The 24,917-nt window shown below is 38.6% G+C and overlaps 1 protein-coding gene and 1 long non-coding RNA gene across 4 annotated transcripts; one reads left to right on the top strand and one right to left on the bottom strand.

Annotated features, from left to right (window-relative positions):
• Nucleotides 1-91: 91 nt before the first annotated feature.
• Nucleotides 92-18,421, bottom strand: blmh (bleomycin hydrolase). 2 transcript variants are annotated; one of them, XM_079353780.1, is made up of 12 exons: nt 18,272-18,421; nt 16,201-16,398; nt 15,816-15,925; nt 14,567-14,708; nt 13,286-13,374; nt 13,091-13,183; nt 6,723-6,878; nt 6,458-6,616; nt 6,284-6,351; nt 5,223-5,340; nt 4,867-4,933; nt 92-398 (listed from the first exon to the last, which is right to left on the bottom strand). In XM_079353780.1, the coding sequence occupies exons 1-12, from the start codon at nt 18,279-18,281 to the stop codon at nt 250-252; spliced, it is 1,359 nt and encodes a 452-aa protein (XP_079209906.1). In that variant the 5' UTR covers nt 18,282-18,421; the 3' UTR covers nt 92-249. The 2 variants fall into 2 exon arrangements, with proteins under 2 accessions (XP_079209906.1, XP_079209905.1); XM_079353779.1 differs by lacking the exon at nt 18,272-18,421 and having other exon boundaries at nt 16,201-16,432.
• Nucleotides 17,284-24,828, top strand: LOC306830359. Of its 2 annotated transcripts, none has more exons than XR_013779956.1 (5): nt 17,284-17,745; nt 23,581-23,922; nt 24,146-24,388; nt 24,468-24,521; nt 24,647-24,828. It is a non-coding gene; the product is annotated as an uncharacterized lncRNA (long non-coding RNA). The 2 variants fall into 2 exon arrangements; XR_013779957.1 differs by having other exon boundaries at nt 24,493-24,521.
• Nucleotides 24,829-24,917: the final 89 nt, after the last annotated feature.

Here is a 24,917-nt window from a genome sequence, read left to right on the forward strand (position 1 = left end):
TCCAGCAAACAAGAACACAAAAAACAAATGTGCTGTGACAATGTTAACTTCAACACATTGTAGAAAAAAATGAGACTGCAGACAAAAGCAGTGAAGTAAAAAAAGAAATCAAAATCTTTATTATTTTATCTAGAGGAACAGATTTTCTTGGAAGGAAGTGTAGGGTAATAATTGGAGAAGTCAAAGCAGTCAGGGAATAGGGCAGAGTTGAATAGATCAGAGGTTGGGGCTAAAACTTAATTTCTTTAGTTAGGCAAGGGCGCCCATCGGATCCCAGGCAGGAAGTACAACTGGCTCCTGTTGCATCACTTCCAGGACGTCAGGGGTTAGGAACCGTTTATCTACCACCACCTCATACACGTACTCAGAGAACCAATCATCCGTCATGATCAGGTAACCTATAAAGACAAACATGAACACAACCAAATTCATTGGAATTTTTTATACTCATAAATCTAACATAGATTAGATGCAGTTTTGACTTTATATTGGCACTAGGAGGCAAGACTAACGTTTGAAGTTCAAAAGCATAAGCAGCTTTATGGACTAATGCAAAATCTAGTTTGCAATTATGTTGAGTCAGTGCTCAGCTGATAAACATGCATCATAATTAATCAAAGCAGGTATGACTATTTACAGCAAATCTAAATTACTAGACATTTAGCGTTCCAAACGTTCGAAAATCTTAATTAACCAGTGGACTGACTGAATGGCTTTCAGATTTGTCAAACAATACGTCTGAAGGGAGTTTATTAATGTCATGAATGAAGAACATTATTTCACACATTTGCTGGCACAGTTTTAAAAAATGGCTGTTCTGTTACATTTTCTGCTGTTGTACAAGGATTTTAAGTTAAACAGACAAAAACACTCAAGTTTCAAACATTCTCTCATGTTTTAAGTTGGTGTATAGAAAACGTCCTCACAGCGACTTAATAAGGCACACGCTCAGAAAAATAGGTGCCAGTATGAAAAACGCAACAGCAAAAAATACATAGATTCACTGTGACCTTCATGTGCTTCCAGTTGAACACAACCCATTATTTACAAGTTCATATTTCATGAAACGGTTACATTAACTTTGATGACACATCTAATAACGAAGAATTATTCAGGTGTGTAACCTGCAGAAGCTGCTTTGATCTTTAATTCAGAGTGTTAAAATGACAATTTGGAGTTCAGTCCCTTGCCAAAGGAGGCTTGGACAGGAGAGCAGGAACTAAGGATTGACTAAGGATTGGGTTTTTGATTGGTTGAAGTACGACCGATTCTACCACTGAGCCACAACATGTTGTAAATTAAGTCTCCTGACTCCTGGCTGTTTATGTGTCATTCCATTTCGTAGTTAGTTCCATTGGAAAAAACAGTTAGTTCGTGTTGTTATGGCACACTGCTTAATCTCTTTATTCAAAAGTCTAATGTCTCTTATTCCATGGTCCAAGTAAAGTTTTTCATGACAGTTTCAGCTGCCTTCAACATTCACAAACATTTGACCGTGATTCTTACACTTATGATTCAATTCTATTCTTACACTTATTTTAGGGACTTTTTGCCTTTATTGGATACACAATCAAAGAGAGAAAGGAAAAGTGTCTGAGCTTAGAACTTTTATCAGAAAGAAATTCTATCAGTGTATATACTGTATATTTTATTGCTTGAAGTGCTTTTTATCACACACAAAGAAGGTTTCCAAAGGCAGAATATTGGATAACGACAGGGATACCAACCCCTTCATGATTTATATTTCCCATCCTGCAGTGCAAAATGTATGAAACACTGTGTGTGTGTGTGTGTGTGTGTGTGTGTGTGTGTGTGTGTGTGTGTGTGTGTGTGTGTGTGTGTGTATTCATATACACAAGGTCACTACAGCTAAATCTGGGGTTGTTATGCAAGTGTAACCTGGACTTCCCATTGTGGGTGATAACCTTATATCCTTTTTTTGGATGAGAATGTGCTGTAGCCCATGCTGAAATAATTAAAATGAACAATGTTGATCTGAGAGTCTGGGTGAAAGTCCTCCACTTAAATAACAGATGTGAACAAAGAGCAAATTTAACTACACTGTTACTTAAAATAAGTTATTTTATATTTACTTACTTCCCTTATGTAACTATTTTACAACTCTCTCTCCCACATCCATTCTTTACCCTCCTCATGTTTTCAGAGTTAAGCAAACAAGAGCATCCCTCCTACCGTCAAGCCGAATTACTGAAGACATTGGGGTAACCGCAAGAACGTGCCACAGTTCAAAACAATGTACCAGTGATGGCGTGTCTATTGTGTATATGTGTTCTTCCAAGTACGCAAGTCTTGAATGGCAAAGTGCCTAGTTCTCACTGTGGTATCCTTGTGTGTTGATGTGAGCCTTCCTGGAACCAGCGTGTTGGGTGGCATGTTTTGTGTTTGAATGTGAGTTGGGTGTCATTATTTGTTTTCAGGGATAGGCTTACTGTCCTGTCTCAGAACAGATGGATATACTGAGGGCTCAAGAAGTGCGGAACAGCCTTCTTACTTTCCACCTCAAGCAGCAATCCCTGATGTTTGTGTACTGTATATTAGGGACATGCTTGATTAGTCTAAACTGTCATCTTGCTAATTGGGACCAGAATAGTTATTTTGACACACTGTTCATATTTCCTTTGAAGGCCCAAAATGCTGTTTAATATGATTAATCTGTAATGCAGTCACCAGGCAGGAGCTGGGGCTGCAGATAAGGTTGGTGGGCCTTCAGTCCTCATTCTACAGCCTGGATTCAAAGAAGCACAATTAACGAATCAGGATGCGATAAAAGAAAAATCTGAAGGCTGGTCTCTACAGATTAGAATTATAAGGGCAATCCAGTGTACCATTTAGTATTTCTCATGCAGCAATACTCAAGGGCAGGGCACAGGAAATGCCCAAATGCAGGAAAATCCCATACAGCAGTTTATGCTTTGTTCTCAGGTTTTATTTAGATGCAAATTAGGTCCCTTTTATAATACTTTAGAATGTTTTGTAATAATGATGTATGCGCATTGTTACCCATTTGTTACCAGATACAGCAGCAAAAAACATAAGCAAAATATGTGCTCCTTTGTCCTAACCAAAAAAACAAACAAACATTGAGATAGGTAGAAATCCTGGAACTAGTCTGAGAGAGTAATAATATTCCTCACTATCTAATAGTCTTCAACTTGTTTTATCTCCAAGTTAATCCACTGGTACTATGCATCAATTTCTGTATCAGCTCCCCAGCTCCTCAACTTTTGTAACAACAAATAAACCCTCTGGATTCCAAAGTTAACTACACTTCTTGAACTTATGTTCTCAAACACAATTAATCTGGCTGTGGACAGGCTGGGGGCCCTGGCCTCCCCTCTCCTATCTGCTGGTGTCCATGGATACGTGTGAAGTACATCTGATTTGATTAAGGGCTTTTCCAACAGTCACCATGGTTTGTGGCTCGTTTGTGTGGGTTGGTAACAGTGGACAGGAAAGTCTTAGGCAGGGATATGGAGAACCTGCAGTGTTGTGAGGCTTGTGCATCATTGGTGGCTAAATCCAAAGTGACTTTGAATTCAGAGTAAAAATAAAAACTAACAATAGAAATGAAAGAAATGGGTTCAAAATGCCTATTAAATAAAAGTAATTTCTCTTTTGAATTAACCATGTGTTCTGTTACTGACATGCAAACATGGCAGCTGCCTTGTGGTTTGCATGCTCTTTGTCTTTCAGAGCTTTTCCCACCTTTAATTAAACTCTTGTAAGATTAGGAGTAAACAGTCCAATACAGAGAGGACGAGACAAGTGAGGGGAGCCCATTGTTACCCAGTGGTCACATGTCTCATTTGGCTTTTGTGTTAGTAGTTAGCTTGCTAGCTTAAGTAGTTGACCAACCAGCCCTGTGAGTATACAGTATGTCAAAGCTTACAGCTCCCCTGCTTTGATTTTTAGTATTGTAGTGATGCAACTGGACCCAGATGATCAGGTAAAAATAAGTAAAAGGTAAATGAAGACAGCTGTGCCTGCTTAAACCAATTAGTAGTTCATTTAACAGTCTAATCCTGTTCCTAAATCAACTATAAGGAGACACTGTGGTGTGAGAAAGATATCAGAAGAGATCGGGCAGACACAGAACTCAAAAGAATCAGGGGCAAGACGTTGTCAGCCAGCTACTTTTATTAACTGTGGTTCAAAGGACTCTTTGAGGGGTTGGTCGATCCAAATTCATTTTGATTTCCAAAGACGATGAAAACAAGAAAAAAATGATATAATATTATTGTTCCTCTTTGGATTTTGAAAATAAATGTCATCGCGGTGGTGCACTTATTCTATTAAATTAAACACTTGATTACTTTGCAGTGGTGCACTTAGGGCTCTCTCTTTTACATGTATTCAAGCATGTGGTAAAAGTAAAAACGGAAACACCTTTGTTCAACCTTTGTTGAACAGAAAATCCACCACGTTGCAACAGAATGGCAGTGCAAAGAAATTACTTCATTTTTAGTTCAATACACAATGTTCTCCTTGTGTGATGGTGCAAAGTGACATCTGACTGTAAACTTTTAGGGATAGTTGGCTTCTGTGGCTGCTACTCCCCATTAGGTACAACTGTCTTTACTCCCTACTCAATTTTCCTCCAATGGTCCACTCGAATGATTTCTGACTGAATCTAAACTGTATTCAGCTCAGCCACACTTCAGAATGTTACGTTTAAATCAAGCCTCATGTGAAATAATCGTGTCCCTGAAAGTGGCTTGTCTGTTGGTTTTCATAATATATTAAGAGTGATTTATGAAAACAAGTCTTTCCTTAAACATGCTGCATGTTTATGGGTCACAACTAAATCACACGCCAAAGGACATTACAAGTTTAAAAATGTGTTACCTTTGTTCCCACGATCATCTCCCCAGGAGTTTTCCACCCTCCACTTCTCAAAGCCTTCCTTCCCGTCCTGAAGGAGAAACATAGGAAAGTTGATGGGAGATAAGAGTGAGAAGCTGAGACTGAAGGAGAGAGAATGTCCTTACAGCTGGGGTTACTTACATGGGGGGAAATTGACATCACTATGAAAAACTGCTGCAGATTAAAGCAGAATAAACATGCAGCAAGGCTTTGATACATTAAACCCTGGAAAATTCTGAATGCGTGTATTCCTGTTGATTTGCTTGTATGTGCTCTGTATATTCAAAAGAGTTTACTGAGCTGTCCCACACCTGAACTGTGCGTTTGTGTATTTATACCTTGTCTGTGACAGCGGTGAGAATCATGGCGTGGGTCATGAGAGAGTCTCCATAGATCAGGCGTTCTGCCTTCGACAGGTTCTTCACAGAGACTCCAAACACAAGCTCATGGTTGAACCTGCACGTATATACACACAAATCCTATTGCAATCTCTAATAATAATTAAAAAAAACAACAACATAATGCAGATTTAACTGACTATTCGAACTGAACATCTCACAAGTACTGGATTCTGCATGTGCTGAAATGTGTTTTCTTTATTTTCTCCCTAAGCTGGAATGCAGAAATGAGGCTGCATTAAGGATGAGCTTCTTTCCAACTTTGATGATTTGTCTCCAGAAAAGATCTGTCCGAAAGATGAGCATCTACAGAGATGGCTCCAGACTTATGGCACCATGCTGATTTGGATCAACTTGCAAATTAAAACCTGGAACCAGCAACTCAGACTGATGTTTATGCACCTCAAGGTTGAAGATAAGCAGCCTTTGCCCTGTGAAGAGGCTGACAGCTCATGAGAGTAGATGAAGTCTTCACTTGTCTGCCGGGATGTGAAGCGAAGATAAATAAAGATATCTTGTTTTATGTATTTCAAAGTTCTATGTCCTTTTCAGTGAACATCTCAAATAAATGCTTTCAAGGACGTTAATCACAGTTGTGGGGACTACCATGACCTTTGTGACGTGTCTTTTTTAACCACATATACTCTATATTATTATATTTAGGTGTCATTGATCATTTGAATGGTCAGAACTAATGTAACAAATATCAATGACATGACTCAAAAATAAGCCACAAAGTAGCTGTCATGTTCTCCATGTTGTTCTCCGATGTGTGGACAAGGACAAACTAAATCTACCTTTGGTCTCCAAATCTACTTTTGCCTCCATTAATATACTTGGTCCTAAAGTAAAGTTTTTGTATGGAAAACCCTGAGCACACATCGTTCTAATTCAGCACATCAATAATCCAATAATGATTTACACTGAGGGATATTTATTCCTATTACAATATATAATCATTTCAGAGACACGACAACAAATACCAGATGTTTTATACTCACACATTCAGGTCATTAATGCCCAGCTTGCCGTGGAAATGTTTTCCGACGTCACAACCAAACCACACCGCCTAAGAAAAAACAGCCGCCATTTAAGAATTATTAAGTCCACACATACAACCAAATCCAGTCATCAATGGTGTTATTGTCTCAACTGTTCTGCCTGCCCCAACTTACCTCTCCTTCCTTGATCGAATCAGCCGCAGCCTTTTTAAGCAGCTGGATGGGCTGATTGTTATACAGAGTGCTGCGGCCACCAACCATGTTACCTAGAAATTCAACACTGTACAGCTTCCCATAAGGGTTTTGGGGTCGAGGGTCGTTCACAAGGCAGACCTGGGAAATAAGATTAACGACGTGATTTCAAAAATGGGGCTGAAATCCCACAGGGTGAAAGGAACTGTGTTCAACACAGAGGTGATGTGTGTAATGGTTCACATACTTTGTCCTGAATGTTGTATAGGGGTTTGACATGCTCTTTGTAGAAGTCTTGAGGGGTGAGTGGTCCCATACGATGGAAGTTCTTGTCCTTGTCTCTGTATTCCCAACAGATGGTCTCAGGGGGGCTGCCTAGACAAACACTGGCCACACGGAACACCTGCACAGAAAATACAATTCAAACATCAGCGTAACTACAGACTATGGTCACTGTTCTTAATCATCAATCAATAGTCATCTAATTACAGTTGTTACTACAGATTGGAGTTAATCATGTAGACCTGTTGAAAAGAAGCACTGTGGTGCATTCAGGCTTGAAATGAGTTCTCATTCAACCTCTTTCCCCTTTCTATACTGCAAACCACCCAGCCAGCCACCTTCTTCATATCCCTCCATTTGCCCATTTCCACACCACACCTATTTCCCCCTCTCTACAGTCCATGTCGCTTCCTGTGGCGCTGAAGTTCAGACTGGGTTCCTGTGTGCTAAATCTGGTTGTTTAGACTGTCTGTCAATCTTACCCTTCTAACCTCTGTTAAAGTTATTTCAGGAATTTCCCACTATTGCTTTTCAACTTCTCCATTCTGCAGCACCCAGCAGACACTTTCTTATCAAAATATGCTAAGAGGGTCCTGAAAAATAAAGATACAGCACAGCTTCTCGTTAGTGGCTCACACCTAAGTACATTGCCACAACACAGAGTAAAATAATGTTCTGACTGTGTGGATTAATGGTGAAACATCACACTCTTAGAGCTTCAACTATGTATGTCACCAAGGACAAATATGCCATAGGCTACTTTTTATAACCAACAACTAATAGCTGGACACATATAACTTCTGTCAAGTTACATATTGAGCTGACAGGGGAATTGTCTTTGGCTCTGCCTGAAGAAATAAAGTAGCCATGGCAGCAGTATTTTCAAGTTAAGTCAACACATATTAAACCCAATTCATAAAGAAGACATTCTTGGTTTCTGGTTTTGCAGTAACAGCACCCTGTGAACACAGTATCTCCATCCCCCATTTACTGGGCACATGCTAGCCTAGCATAGAGACAAACACAGAAAAGTACATAAATTCAGTTCAGGTTTACAAAAACGTTCCGCTTTTTCATCACCAATAGTGTATTCACAAGAGTAAAGGCACACACAAAAATACACATGACTGTGTCAACAAAGTCATCTGTTAAACTCTTTTGAATTGAAAGACTTTGTTTACACTTTCCTGGGGGAAAGACAACATACCAAGTTGTCCTTCTCTAGTCTGATCCCAATTTGTCCAGATACCAAAGCTCCTTGACTTTAGATTTTTCCGTGTTCCTTCCTCCCCATTTCAAGGAATAACTTGAAAGCAACTTTAAAACCTTTCAATCACTTCATGATTTTTTCTAAATCCTAAGCCTTGTGTAAGTAACTCCCTTAACACCAATTCAGTATGCTGTCACCCACTAATATACTGGTAAGGTAAATATATTAGGCGTGAGACAGAGACAGACAGAAAGGCCTCAGTCAGGCAATGAACAGCCACAAGGACATCAGAGAGGGATCAATATGAAAATACAGTACTCAGACGACAGATAACTGGCGGAGAAAGGAGAGATAGAGGAAAAAAGAAAAGAGAATGGAGAGTAAGAAAACCGAAAACAAAAAAGTCAATTTACAAACCTAAGAGAATTACAGTAGAGGTTAATTGACTGATTCTTTGTCAGTCACGTTTAATAAACTCCTTTCACTGCAATACTTCTTTGATATAGAATTATAAATAAATAAATAAATAAATCATATCTAATTAGCTTGTGAATGACAGAACATTTTCACAAAGATCAGGGGTGTTAATGTCACAAATGAATACAGATTAAACTGTGTCCAAATGTTGGGGATATTGATGTGTCATCATAAATCCTCATTCCTCTTGGCGACTTCTTTTTAGTTTGGACAGTATTGGTGTTGAGAATTTTACATTCATAACGTGAAATGTGAAAATCTTACTGTTTCAAGAACCATCTGTCAAAAGCGGCACCTTTTCTGGCAGAAATGAGGCTGCATTAAGGATGAGCTTCTTTCCAACTTTGATGATTTGTCTCCAGAAAAGATCTGTCTGAGAGATGAGCATCTACAGAGATGGTTCCAGACTTATGGCACCATGCTGATTTGGATCAACTTGCAAATTAAAATGTTTTAATTGACTAAATACAAAAAAAAAATCCCCAATAGTTAGGTGGGATAGTTATACATACAATAAAGCAGTCCGAGCAAATAAAAACACACAAAAGTAAACTTGGGTACAGAGGTAACTTTGGGCAAGGCACCCCAGTTTACATGATAGAGGTGGTGCTTCGTTACAGGAGTTAAGCCCTCCTTTTTCCCCGGACAATCTGTGTAGTCAACAGAAAACAGTGAAACACTTAACAAATTCCTTATGGTGTTAAGATTCAAAGAATAAAAACCAAACGTACATTAAAAATATTCAATTTCACTGTACAAAAAAGTGATGATTACACAACAAAAAAGTTTAATTGACAAACATTTGTGCTTCAGATGTATCCAAATGACTTTAAGCACGAAAAAAGCTCAGACAACAATGTTTGAATAAACAATTATGGCCAAGCCAAAGAAGATATAACTAGGGCCAAATTAAGGCAAAACATGCACCCAATTTGTACTCTGTGTTCAATTTATAACCATCGTCTAAAAGCTGAACTTGTGAGTGTAAGCAAATGACACCATACAAACAGTTTGGATAAAAATGAGTGAGGTTTTGATTACACTTCCATATTTTGTAAATGTGAAACACATGTGGTCATTGTAAATTGGAACACCGGTGAAAAAAGAAATTTTGAGTGTAAGTGGACATCACTGGAATAGCAAAACTATTGTTGCAGTCCCTAACATTGACACATCAACAGGAAGCCACCCACATCGAACAAACATATCAACAGAGCCCAGCAGTAAGGTTGCTTCTTGGTGATTTTGATGGCTGTCTCATGGATTAATGTCTCAAGAATCACATGCATTCAGAGCCAAGAGCAGAACCGCACATGGTGTTTCTGATTCCATGACGCAATGGAGCATGAAAAGGCTACAGTTGCGGTGTGAGGGATACCATCTGTGTGCCCTCGTGTGTGTGAAGAACTGTATGGCACTGTACAGTAACCAATGAATGTTTGTGTGTTGCCTTCTCATTAGTGAGAGTAGAAGAGCATGGACACACACCAGATACAGAATGAAAGAAAAGACTTGCTTTGAACCTAAAACTAAATCATCCAGCTTGACTAACGAGGTGTATGGATCCTGTCATCCTAAAAGCTACTACAAAAAGGAAACTTGAATGGTGGATCAGACGTTCATTCTAAGTGCAAGTCATTGTTAAAATGAGGAAAGCTGCTTCTCAACTAAATTTGATTTTCTTTATTAAGGTTAAAAAGGTTTCTTACTGGTGTGAATGAAAAGAATGAATTCTTTACACGCATAGGGTTCCCTTTGAGTTAAGCGCTACCTGTGTACAGTAAGTGGAAGCAGAGATGCTGACTCCAGTTGCATGTCATGGAAGTGTGTGGGGGTCTGAGATGATGAAGTGCAGGGTATAATCACAGCTGCCAGTTTGGAGGATGGACAGCATCACTTCCACACATACCAAAGTAGGACTGACATCCTGAAAAACACGTGCATACGTACTGTAGATGAAAAGAGGTTTTTTGTCCTAGGGTTAAGTTTAATTTGATGGATTTGATTTGATAAAACTGCTGTCATCTTGGTTTAAATAATTAACCTTACCTTTCACTCTCTATTGTAAGTATCCAATAGTTTCCTTGGGCTGTTTCATTGCAATAAGAAAACTTACCAATTAAAATGTAAAAAAAACAAAACGGAAAAAACCCCCCCAGAAAAAAAACCAAGCAAATATTTGAAATGTCATTGTAAAAAAAAAGAAAAAAAAATTAGCTTTTGTCTCCAATACAAATTGATCTTTTTTTTTTTTTTTTTTAAACCTGACTGTAAAATAACCCACACTTCAATTACAACTTTGCCATGATAGATTGGCGTTTTACAAAACAAACCAATTCCAGGTGGACAAACAAAGAACCTGACACCCCCCTGCACTTCACTCTGTCGTGCAGTGCAAGCAGTCTTTACTGTTGCACAACATGTGTTTGTGTGTTGACGGCTGGGCATCCATGGAGGCACTTTGAGATACAGTGGACTGTTTAAACAAGCAACCAGCCAGCAGCACAATGCAACCAAACAGCTGACAACAAAGGCTGCTTAATCAGACCCCTGTTCCGCGTGAATCATCTCAATAGGAGGCTGATTGACTGACTGCCTCCTAGCTTATTCAAACACACAGGAAGTGCAAATACTGCTTCATATGCATACACACCTACAGAGGTGACCTGTACTGTATGAGCCATGAAAGAAGCACACACTGTAGGCACATGACTGTACGCCACTATTTCAAGACGTGTCCTAAACAGGTGCTGCATTTGATTCAGAGTGGAAGAACCTGTCCACATTCATCTTTTATTTATTTATTTCAAGAATTTCATTTATTTTCAGTCAGTTTTGGGACAGACTGTTCCATAAACAAGATTGCAATCTTTAACCATGTAACATCTGGAGTTTTGGGCTGATGATTATCTCTTTTGAACAATCTGTTGTACAGAAATCACACACGTTTATCAACTCATATACAATAGGTACTTTGAGGCATACTTTGCAGTCAGCCGTGCATTCAACAAAATCATACTGGAAAAAAGTCCTTATTATGCAACATTTGTTTAAACGATGTAATTCATACCTTTAAAAACAGATGTAGTGTGCTAAAAATTGAAAATTATTTATCATAAAAATATCTACATTGTGTGCCACCTATGTTGCTTAGAACGTTTATGCTGATTAAAGTCAGGACAGTATTTAATACTTATTGTGTCGGTATTCTAATGCAGTACTATTAAAGCAATGAAGAAGAACATATCGCATAATTTATCTCATGTAATGTGTGACTACAATATGTCTTTTTAAAAAAGGAATCAATAGCTGTAACCTTACATAAAGGAAGAGAACCTTTCACCTCACAAATCTCAAGACTCCCATCACAGATGAAGTTCTGTCATATGCACCCATAAAAATCACTTCATTTTTTCATTCACTGTTTTGTCTTATTTTACAGCCCCCTCTTCTGGTCAAAATAGAACAATGCAACAAAGTAAAAAAATAAAATAACATTTCTACCGGTTTAGTTTCTATATGCACTCAGTGGGCCCAGTAAATGTTACTCTTCAGTCTTCTGCAGTTAAATACACCCTCTCTGTTTTTCAGGTCATTGTTAAGCAGGGCGTTGTATTTATTGTCTTTCCTCTTTTTCAGCAGAGAGAAGGAAAAAAATGCTCACACACCTCGTTTCAACCAGAAGTCTCATTTGTATAATTTTACATGAAGTAACTAAAAAGAATAAAGTGAAGAAGACCTCTGGTTGAAGTGTTGTGATTAATAGAACTTTTTGTGGCTTTAAAGATTGGTTTGGTTATATCTTCTTTCTACTTTTGTATCTAATTGTACACTATTACAGTCATCATAAATGTTTACTTTCTGTAAAGTAGATGTGTCACTTTTAAAATGACCACAGAGTGTTTAAGAATGCACATACTAGTGTGTCCTCTCTTATATTTATCGTTTCATTCAAAGGATTTATCCTTTATTAACACATCTCATGTTTTTTTAATAGGGCATTTAGAGAAAAACCTGCTACAGTTGAACATTGAGGTGTGAAGTTGGTTCACTGGTAATGCTCTGCCCTTTAATCTCTTTGCAATAGTAACACGTTCCATTTACGTTGTTTGAGTCTTTTGGGCAAACTCCTGCTCATTTTTTGCTTTCCTGTTTCTAATAATTTTACAAGACTTATGACAGGTTAAGATGTAGCTCTGAGCACTTGTTGTTATATTCACTACTGAAGGCTATGGCGACTAAAAGGATGTTAAGTGTGAATGAAAAACAAATACTAGAAGCAGGGACTTTGACACCTGGAGCTTTAAGATGTGTCTTGAGTTTAGATGTCTGAGTTCCTAGAAAGGATCTCGATTCCCTCTGAAACATCCATGTTCGTAACGATCTTGCAATATTTTTACGTGATTTTTATGTGACTGTGGCTACCAGCCGACTTGCATGTTAACATCCTCATGCCTGTGCTGAATTAAGCGTTACTCCAGTAGAGTGGTTATATACCAGTTTAACCTGACACAGGTTTTTTTTTTAGGTGCATTACTTAATGTTCACTGTGCTGGTTTACACCCAGGCAGTCGAGTAGGGAGATTACTACATTTAATGGTTTAGTCATCTAATTGTTCACATTCATAATGATTCTTCAGTCTCACCTCCTCTATCATGGTGTCCATAGCATCATGCAGTTCAGCTTTAGTTGCATCGCTGGCCACCATGTTCCTCAGTCTTAGGCAGTATTCTCTCAGCTAGAACACACAGTCAGACATAAATATTAGCTTTACCTTACCAATTACATGCTGCAATATTTGAACTAAATTTCTGTGACTGAAGGAAATGTGTAAACGTACCTTATGGTTAAGGATGTCATTCATTCTTCGTGAGGCCTCTGAGCTGTGTGATTCTGGAAAGCATTTTTTTGGGATGACTCCATATTTTTCTGAAAACAGATATACATACATTTAGATATTTTACATGACTATGTAGCGTAAACTATGCTCCAATAACTTTGAAATTGCACAAGCTCAAAGTTTTTCTGTTGGGCCCCCTTCTGGTAGATGAAAATAATTCATCATCCTTCATCATTGACATTTATCACACTGTCAGTCACACCTTTTGCCAGCCAAATCCTTTATTATTAGAATGTATCACAAATATTGTCTGCAAAAAGTACAGAATAGCAACTTTAACATAAACTGATACAATGCAACATGAAGCTTCCACGTTTAAGATGTAACAACAGTCATGTTTGTTTTAATTTTAAACCTCACTCACAGAAGAAAACAGTCTTAGTTAATTTGCAATGTCCAGCTTTGATCTGTATTCTGTGTTGATTTAGGCAACTGGAGAAACATTTCTCACACAGGTGCAGCTCTATTCAATACCTACCGTCAAAGTAAGGCTGTGGGCTTGATATGACTCCTTATGCTTTCTTGTCTTTTTTTAATAGTAGTTGTAACGTCACATTAATCTGTAAAGTACTTTTTAAAAAATCGTGATTTTTTAGGCAGTAAAAACTGTATCCACTTAATCACAATTGTAAGCATTCTAAACACTTTTTATGCACAATTTGAGCGCTTCCTTTTGTATGTTTAAATCTATTTGCATGTACTTAATGCTGACTGATATCATTTCAAGCATTCAAAGCATGGAAATAAATGTGCTGTCCAAAATATTTATTTAACAACTGAGGTCATGGCGTTGTTTCATTCTTGATTCTGTTAATTGCAACAGATGAGTGGAGAGGCTCGTTAATAACTTGCAAAACCAAGAGAAGGGCACCTTGATGGTGCAAACTCTGCAAATACACGCACCGTTTTCTCGCACCCTGTCACTTTGGAAAAATCTCTGTATAACTTAATAAAGTTATTTTTACAGACAACTGCTTCGTTTTTGTCATCTTTTTAGCCATGAATCCCACTCCACTGTGAAGAAAAGGGGAGGGGATAGGTCTGTGTAGGAGCATAGAACTGCATCAGAGAGAATGCACACTATTGCTTGAAACTTTGATCTTTTGATAACACATTCTAATCCTTCACCATGTAAGATCGTCTTATAGCACTCCCCTGCTCTGCTGACAGTGCAAAACAGGGGTTAGGCAAGTAAGATTATGCGTCATGAGGAGAACTGACCAATGAGGTTAGCCAGCATGTCCCACTGTCCTCCATCATTGGTTGGATTTGAAAGCAGGAACTGGACGAGGCGTCCATCCACTGGGGCTTTTCTCTGTGCTGTCTCCACACAGGCTTGGAGGAAGTAGTAGCATCGCTCGATCTGTTGAAAAAAACAAAACAAAAAAAGAGAAATACAGTTAATCAAAGAAACAGGGGGCTGTATGATGTCATGATGTTTTACATGTTATGCTACATGCAAAAATCCACACTGGAATTGGACCTTTTAAGTTGAAATATATCATATAATATCATTTTTTTTTCTTCTCCGTAAGCTCAGCAAACTTCAGGTTCACCAATCCATTCTCGCAGTTTTCTATAAATGTTTCATTGAATCCATCCTCACATTCAACATCACCGCCTGGTTTGGTTCACTCACTCTCACTCACCGCAACACTCTCAGTAAAATCATAAAAATAAGCAGTAAAATCATTGGTCAGGAACAGCAGTCACTCACTGACATCTACAACAGCAGAGTCCTGAGCAAAGGCACCCAGATCTCCACTGACCCTTCACACACCCTGCACCCTCACTACACTCTGTTGCCTTCAGGGCGCAGGTACAGGGCGCTCCCCCTGAGGACAAAGAGGGCCAGCTCCAGCTTCCTCCCCACCTCCATCCGGCTGTTAAATGGCTGACAGGGACTGTGATCACTTTCTATTACCACTTAATTTATCACTTAATTTACCACTGCTTTTAATCTATTGTTGCTTTTAAGCTATTTATTTTAGGGACTTCATGACCAATCAGAATTTTTAATTTTTAAAGTGTGAATGTTGTGTGTGATGTGTCTTGTGTTCTGTACTGGCGCTTTCCCTGCAATGAAGTTCCTAACGGATAAATAAAGTTCATTTGATTTGATTTGATATGTCTTGTATTGATCATCACTTGACACTGGAAAAAATGGCCTTCTTATTAGTGTTCAGGGGTTATAATTTTTGAAAACATAAATAATAATTACGCCTTATCCTGCACTGAGGGTCATAAATGAAATATTGCCCAATGAAGATTTACTGGGAAAAGAATTGGTCACTCGAGGGTCAGCATCACATCCTGGCTTCACTCATGATAGAGAGACAGATAAAAACATTTAGCTAGTTGTCACTGTGACGTCACCCCTGGAGCCCTGACAACAACACAAAGAGGGCTTTAGGTGGACAATGATGGTTCAGTAGTAGACCACAACACACACGCACGCACTCACACTTACCTTGTCCCAGAAAAACAGATAAGACTGACTGAATTCAAACTCTTCTATGTTAAACTTCTTCATGAAGGGAAGTCGCATGACATTGAGGCACGAGAAGATCCAACATCTCCCTGTTGAAATAAAGAGACAAAGAGCTATTCTAAGAACTTTCCAACTATCTTATGGATGCCTTCCAAAGCTGACTGAAAGTTTAAACAAACGTCCATGTCTCTTTTATTCATTATGAAAAAATTATTTTCAAAATAAAATATAAACCAGTGGTTATTTGGAAAGAGAGTTAAATACAGCGAAAAACACTTTCTTAGGCTTAACTAGCTGCTAACACATTACTCAAAAAGATGGTACATGTACAGTATATGCCACTTTTCAAATATTGCTTTCCTACCTGAGTTTTTCTGGTTGGTAATGGGCTTGCCTTCCGTGGGAATAGAGTGCTGAAAGATATGCACTGTATCCTGGACAGTCTGCCGGTGCAGACAAACCTCCAACGGGTCAATGCAGGTTGACACATTTTGGGCCAACAGGTAACGTGGCTCGGCCCGCAGCCGCTTAAGGAAGGTGGCTACCTTCTCCTGACTTAGACCTGGAAGAGCAACAAACATGAAACAGAGAAGAGAGAAGGAAGAGAAGAAAAGAAAAATAAGGGGAATGAGTTATATAAGGAATAGAAGAAGAATGAAGATGTTAGGCTTGAGATGGCAAGACGTTCACAGCTAGATAACCAGGTTGCAGAGGATTTTTATGTACACTGCCCTCCTAAGATGAAAGAGCACTTAAAGACTCAGATGTCACAAAAGAACCAGGAAAATACCAGATCAATCTTCATAACATAGAAGCATATTGTTCACAGAATACTACAGTGGTTTCGTTCCACCTTTCCCCTGTACATGGAGAGTTTATAATGGAGAATAGTCTATTGAGGATATCAAACAGATTCATGATAAGATGTCTTCAAGAGAACAAAGGGCATACTAAGAGAGGGAGGGACAAACAAGAAAGAAATCTGGAATAGTTCCTAATGGTGAGATAAGTGCCCTGGTAAGGGTGAACCAGGGCTTGATAGTGACATTTATCTACCTTTGTGTGATGAATAATCGGGAAAGCAAGTCTACTCTCCTGGACAAGAGAAGTGGTGTCCACTTTCACAGGATCAAAAATGCACTCATCTGTGGCTTGAAATTTAGTCAAATAACTGCAAATCAATTTAACACTGACAAGTACATTGTCTAGTCATGCGTGCTGCCTAGACTTCACCCCCTCTTTCATTTGTGTTCTGTTGCTTTCCACCCACACAAAGTTAAGATGAAGAGTAGTGCACCTGCACACTTGTTTTTGATCATACTGTATAAAGTGCCTATGGCCAATGATATATTTTAAGAAAAGGCCAGAGTTGAGTAATGTCTTAACTTTGTTTGTGCTTGTGGCCAAACACGTTTTGAGTCTTTTATTAGTCAGTAATGTAGTTTGTCAAGTCATTCAAGTGGAACCATAGATGAGCACAGACATCACAGTGTTTTCTATGGAGAGGGGCCAAGCACGGGTACATTTACACATCAGTGGTTATACAATTGGCTTTATATTACCTAAGCACATGCCTACACACCCATATTTGTTCCATGCGCCGAGGGCTACATGGTAGCTGGCATGGTGCCTTACAACAGGGTGAGAACAAAAATAGTGTAAAAGTTAAAAAAAGAAAGAAAACATTATACGGACTGAATTTTAAATCATACTCCAATCAGTCACAATATTAAAACAATTCTTAGAGTGAACAACCAGTTTGAAGCCTGGACATTGGCCTATCAACAAAAAGTGGTAGTAACTTATAATCAATCTTTATCAATCAATCAATATTTGTAAAGCGTCAATTCATAAGAGTTATCTCAAGACACTTTACAGAAAGCAAGTAGAGGACCTTACTCTTTGTCAGGTAAAAACACCATGCTCATCGTTATATTTAAGCGTTAATCCAGCAAATTCACTTTGCTGCATAAGGCGTTATTGAACAGCTGATAATTTATGTAACATTTTCATAGTCGGTTTTGAGGGATAAAATTGTGCTTTCAAATGAAACCCCGCTTAAATGAATCAGAACTATTGTAAAGAGTTTGACAGCTTCATTCATGACTTGCTAATGTTAGCTGCATGAGCTAACGTTTCCGGGCTCATGTAGCCAGCACCAGCCATAAGGACTAAACGTCCCAGCTGCATTTGACTCAACTTTGGATGGTAGTGCCTTCCTCAAAAGTTATTGGCACTAGCTGTCACATTACTAGCATAGTAAACGGCGTTTAAATCGTGCTTGTATGGTGCAATTTAAAGCAATTGATGCTAACTTAGCAAGTGGACGTTAGCTTCCATAACTGTCATCGTCCAGCTGTTAAATGAAAGCTCCCGGCAACACAACCCACAATGATTACAGGGAGGGGAAGGGCCATTATGTACCCCAAACCTACCAGCTTCCATGTTTTGTTGAGCTTGAGGAGCGTTTTTTGCCTGAGATGTCACCGGCTCTTTGTTTATTTCACACACAGTCACTCACTCCGTGGGTGCACACAGGGTGCGCTCGTTTATCACATCACGGTCTATTTTTGACGTAGCGGCTGGGCGGAGTTTGCAATCGGCAAGACCCGCGTGGTGGTAGTATACTTGGCAGCACAATTCCATACTGCTGCTATTGTCCTCACTTGCCAGTCTGCCAAAAAATAAATAAATACATAAATAATCGAGACCTAATTTTGGTTTGTTGAAAAAGTTGTAAAATCAGAAGAAGACTCTCTGGCCCTATACTTTAGACCAATAGGCCATGTCTAATTTTAATGAAAAATGCTCATTTAAAGCTGTTATACATCTTTTTTTTTTTTTTCCAGATGTGGCCACATTCTTAGTCTGTTTTGGAGCATGTGTAGCCATTCCATGTCACTTAGCTGAACAACTTAGGCCTACTCCACCGGGAAAAAAAACTGTCACAACCAAAGAATGTATAATGTCCAGTATAAAAAGGAGAAGTGATTACATGTCTTAACCATAAACCAACCAGTTATGATGTCCATTTCAATAAAAGTGACATTCAGCATTTATTGGAAAGGTTTACCTTCCGTTAAAATAGCCCAGGTTTAACATTTGTTTTTGGCTTGAAATGCCTGCGGCTGCTCCATTTGCCTATGTTGGTTGTTACACACAGAATAGGCAGGAGACCAGGAGTGTGCTATTTTTTGGGAACTTTTATTACAGTGGTAGTATGGGAACTTGTATTACAGTTGTAGACTGGGAACTTTTATTACAGTTTTAGTATGGGAAAGCACATGTGTGCACCCGCTTGGATAATGTGGCCCCTTTCAAAGGTTTTCCAAAATGTCTACTGCTCATGTGACAAATTTACTAATGTTATGAACTGTATAACACATGACAAAAATGCTCTTTGGATAGCCTTTTATTCATGCTGATTCTTAACATGGTGATCTGTTAATATAGCCTACAGTAAGACATGCTGGGATGGCACATGCCTTTACCCTTTATTAAGGTGCCTGAATGTCGTTGGGACAATTGGCCTCAGTGCCATGTAAAGACATTATTATAGTTATCAGCAGCGAAGGCAAACTATGAGCTAATTGCCGCTTTAAAATGGCCCTTTCCTGTTGAAGAGCTTCCCACTCCCCTCTTTCAGAGTTGGCTCTTCCTCTGTCTCTTAGAATATATAGAATAGACTTTATTTTCATTGCACAAGAGTACAACGAAATATACTGTGCCTGAAATATCCCTCTTTCATTTTCCCTCTCAAATCAACAAGAGTTGACACTTAGTACAGTGACCTATTGTCATGGTTTGGTTTCGTTTAGGTTATATTTCAGAGTTTTGAGTTCGGTTTTATTTATTCCCCAGTGTTTCTCCGTGTTACTGTGTTCCCTGCCTCTCTGGTTTTTTTTTTACATCTATGTACCAGTATCTTATCCTTTATTATTAACAGCTCACTTTTAACTGGCCATTTCCACACAGATTTTAGCTTTTATAAATAATGACCTCTTTGAGAAGTGTCAGTCTGGTTTCAGAGCCCTCCATAGCACAGAAACAGCCCTCCTCAGAGTAATAAATGATCTACTGTTAGCTACTGACAGAGGACTGAGTGCAATTTTAATTCTTTTAGATTTAAGTGCAGCATTCGTCGTAGATCATGACATTTTAATTGAACGCCTGGAGTCCTGGGTTGGTGTCAAAGGCACTGCGCTTAGTTGGTTTTATTCCCATCTTTTAGACAGAACCTTTGCAGTCACCATAGGTAACCACTTTTCTTTCACCTGTGGTGTACCGCAAGGTTCAATTTTAGGTTCTCTTTTATTTTCTATTTTTATGCTCCCACTCAGTTAAATTATCCAGTGCCATACCTTCTTTTCATTGTTACGCAGACAACACACAGATTTACCTTCTGCTGAGACCTGATGACGAAGTAAGCCAAGCTGCTGTTAACTGCCTCAGGGATATCAAATTTTGGATGGCCCAAAGTTTTTTACAATTAAATGAGTCAAAGTCAGAAATCATACTCTTCAACTATCCACACCAAAACTTCTGCCATATTGAAAGATCCCTTGGTCCATTCTCAGCTAACATCACACCCACTGCAAGAAATTTAGGAGTAATTTCTGATTCAGAACTCACCTTCAACCAACACATCAAGAAAGTCGTTCAGTCCTGCTTCATCCACATTAGATCCATTTCAAAAATTAAATCAATTCTCCCACCTGCTGACCTGGAAAAACTAGTTCACTCACTCATCTTTTGTACTATTGCACTATTGACTATTGCAGCTCCCTTCTCTCCGGTTTAACTCATAGATCAATTTCCCGCCTTCAACTGGTTCAGAATGCAGCAGCTAGGCTTCACACGGGTTTTAACAGACAACATTACATCACCCCTGTTCTCGCTTCACCCCCACTTTCTATCACTATCTACCCCACACATACACACACACACACACACACATGTTTGAATGATAAAAAAATAAATGGCATGCATTATTTTTTGAGTTGGCTTCAATAATTGTTAATAAAGAGAAACACCATGATTAAACTAATATTACTGAACATTCATAGCCTTTGCAACACTGAAGTGTCTTCCTATTTCCCTCTTTTCGCCAACATTACATTTCAAACCGGGCATTTCCTTTTTCTCAGGTTGCATATCTCTCCTTTTGCAAATGCTTAAATGTCCAATCACACACAGCGCTGGCCAGCTGTCTGGTGCACAATGATCCGAGTGGTGCACCTGAGCTCTCGTACCTCCTGCACAATATATGACAATTCATTCATAAAATGAAGGGATGAAAAGAGAGGCCCTTTTTATTGCCGTGGTTTTCTGATAAGTGTTATTTTTGTTATATTCAGATTTATCTGCTCTAACTCGAAAATACTGGACGTTCATGTATCTCTCCCACCAATACCTATTTTGCACTTGCAGTCGACCTGATATCCGTCCAGTACACATCTATTCACCCTGTACATAGTGTCATTGTGTTTGTGCAGAGAATAATATTATTACCTTTATTACCTATTTCTGCTTTAAACTGAGTATGTTATTGGGTGTTATTAACAAAAATGATAAATATGACAAACAGCGCATTGCAACCATCTTTAGCCTACAGGAAATTATAGATTATTCAACCACTCAGCTGTGTCACAGTAGCGGTCACTGGCCTCATGGGGGAGCTATGAAACCTCAACCTTCTCAGTACAAGTACTTTTATTAGTGCTTTGATTTTTACTCACTGACGAGTGTATCTTTACCTTGTCCTTCTTTGGAGAGTCATCACATCTTCCCCTTAGTTAACTGGTCAATTAATATGTACCATTCCCAAAAAGTCAATTTAACGGATAATAACTAAGGCTAAACGAAAGTGTACAGATTTTGTAAGATTAAGTAAAAATATATACATATATTTATGCTGTAAAACACATCCTTAATCCTTTATTGGGCAGGCATTGTGTGACTTTCTGATTGTTTCGGTGGTTCAATATTCATCCCCTCCATTCTGCATCGCAGTTTCCCCATAGACCTATATTTTGAAAAGTCATGTTCCCATATACGAGGTCACTGCTTTCCTGAAATTGAGCTCATAGGACTTGTGTGTGTGTGTGTGTGTGTGTGTGTGTGTGTGTGTGTGTGTGTGTGTGTGTGTGTGTCAGAAACAATGTGTGTTTGTTGATGGGGAGGTTTTAGTGGGCCACTTCCTTCCTTCCTTCCTTCAGTTCTATTGTGAAAAAAACATGAGCCTGATAATGGAAAGCCTGTAGATGATCTAAAACAGGAAAAGAAAGTGAGAGAATAGACTTCAAAGAAAGAGAAACAAGCAGTTCAATTTTCCAACAAAGCTAAACAGAAGGAAATTTAGTGACATGCCATGTATACTTGATCTGTACAACGGGAAGAAAAAACGTACCTTTGACGAATCATGACCATCAGACAATTACATTATTGTCTTCTCAGTACTATCAGTTGTCTCTACCTTCTTCAGTCTGGTAAGGAGCATGTTTTAAATCGGACATTCTTAGTCAAATTGTCTTTATGAACAAGAAACATATCTTTTTATTCACTTTTGCTACAGTAGATAAATGAAAGTTATTCTGCAATTTGCTTCATTAAACTGCGATTGCATTCTTTTTGGCTCAATTGAAAAATAACCTATATCTGAATGTGTCAATTGTAAGTCCAATATTGCTGGAAAACAATGATAAAACATTATATAGGTTTTGTGGGCTTTTGTGGTAACTGAAGACATCTCACCAAGTGATACTGCAGTTAAATCAATTTGACACTTGAAGACCTTCAGTTTGTTGAAGTTAGTTGTTATTTGTCATCATAGCTTAATTGTAATCCTACACTTACAATTTCTGAATTTCTATCCTCATATACTTTCTTTCTCAATGTATGAAACAAGTGACCATTTTTGGGGCCGCCCCTTCTAACACAGGGTTTAAAGTAAAAACATAATTTGGACACCCAACATTTATTTTCCTGCATTCTGATCAGTTTATATACACCAATGTGCACCTTTTCTGAAAACACAATTCTGATCCAATCTTAACTTTGAAAGTGTTCATCAGATACATGTTCACACAAGAATGCATTCATTTGAATACTTACAATTATTTGGTTTGGAGAGTTGTAATGTTTTGAGTTGGGATAATTTCAATGACAGACACACTCGCACTTGCCTGCATGCGCACTGAGGGCTGATACAGTCTGCTGCATGGAAATAATTGCCAACGGTTTAGATGACTGGACTGATGCACAGAGTTATTTATGTTAAATATAAAGCTGTATGCCATTTTTCTTTAAGTGCATGAATATTGTCTTTTGTGGGCATTTTAACTACAATATAATGGGCGACCACCGAAATCTGCAGCAAGCAGCTGCACAGTCTTTGTAGTTATGTGCTTTGCATTCAAAGGCCCAACAGCGGACATCGCTCTCTTTTTCTCTTTCACTCTTTCTCTGGTCCTCTGCAGAGTAAAAAAGTCTATTGCAGGGGATTTTTTTTTTTTTACAGTGACCCCCCAAAATTTTGCTGTTGAGGCTTTCAGGGGGTTTTGAGTGTTAATCAAGGGGTCTCAGAGCCCCATTGTATTTTACACCCCTGCCTTGCTGTATGAAAAATGTTAAATTGTTTTTTAAAAGAAATCTGGATATTAGAATAGACTTCACTACAAAAAAAAATGCCACATGTATACACAGTATCTTCCTTTTTTTGCTAAAGAATACTTTTCTTTTTCAGGTCTCTGTGAAGAATGCAGTAAGGCTGTTTTGGCAAGACGTTTGACAGTTCATGTAACTGCAGGGGACAGTTTGTCTTTGTCCTGCGTGGTCAAGCACTGTGGAGACACATGGATGGGGGACTGGATGTGGAGAAATTCAACAGAAGAAAAGACTATTTACATGATTATGGAAAGTGTGAGGCATGAGTTAAGCCGCGTTTCACTCTCAGCCAATGAAACTCGACTGACTTTGTATATCCTCAATGTCAACCAATCAGATGAAGGTTCTTATGGATGTAAAGTTAAATGGGTCGAAGGTGAAACTGATCAGGGTCATTGGACTTATGTGAACATTATTACAGGTTTGCAAAATGATATATATTTTGTTAATTGGTGCAATGTGAAAATGCATAGGTGTGTAAGCATGTCAGTTTATGTATTTATATTGTATTATAAAAGAAAAGCACTGTGAGCTGCAATCACCACATTAGAAAATAGAATAACAACATGTTCTGCTTTGATTTAATTTTATTTCCGATTTTGAGCTATCTATAAATGCTTTACTTCTTCTATCTCTTCCCCCAGCTCTCCCATTGCAGAGGAGTGTATTGCATAGAGTCTTTGTCTGTGCTGGGGCTTCCTTTTTTCTTCCCATCATTCTGGGATTGGCACGTTTTATGAGTTCACAAGTCAAGCCTCAGCCACTGCCAACACATGATGCTGTATACAGAAATCAACCCCACCTGACTCCACACCCCTCAACTCGATGTCTGCCAACCCTGAAACATAAACCAATGAAACCAAAATGTAGCTCCTCCTCCCAGAGAGGTAAACTATTATGAATTTGTTGTTTTCTGTTCTATTGATAAAAGTTATTTCAGTATTGTCAAAACAACTCTCCACACAGTTGTCTTTTGTTTTGCATGTTACAGCACCCCTAAAACCCCCGAAGAACACTGAGGTGATGGAACTTTGTAGTTTACAAGATGCTCTTTGTGCACATTTGCACATAACACTATGTACAGTCCATGTATATACCCTTTTACTAATTTCATTTATTTACTTAATGTTCTTACAATGTTACAGGTGGTGTATGCAGATATTTCCCAGGCAGCACTGAGTCAACATGGAGCCACCAGAGAGCCTGCCCAGTTAACTGTGTACTCGTCCCTCAAATTTCAGACTGTTGTCAAAACAGAATTGAGGTGAAAAGTTGTCAGCTGCAGATCAATCATCTATTCATTTCAGCTTGATTATTAATGTCTTAATGTAACTTTTAAAAGAGTTTGATGGAACAACTGAACCACCCTGATGCTTAAAAAAAAGTGTTCTTTGGAATTTTCAACAGGATGACAAA

Source organism: Symphodus melops (genome assembly GCF_947650265.1).
Source record: "Symphodus melops genome assembly, chromosome: 10".
NCBI lineage: Eukaryota > Metazoa > Chordata > Actinopteri > Labriformes > Labridae > Symphodus > Symphodus melops.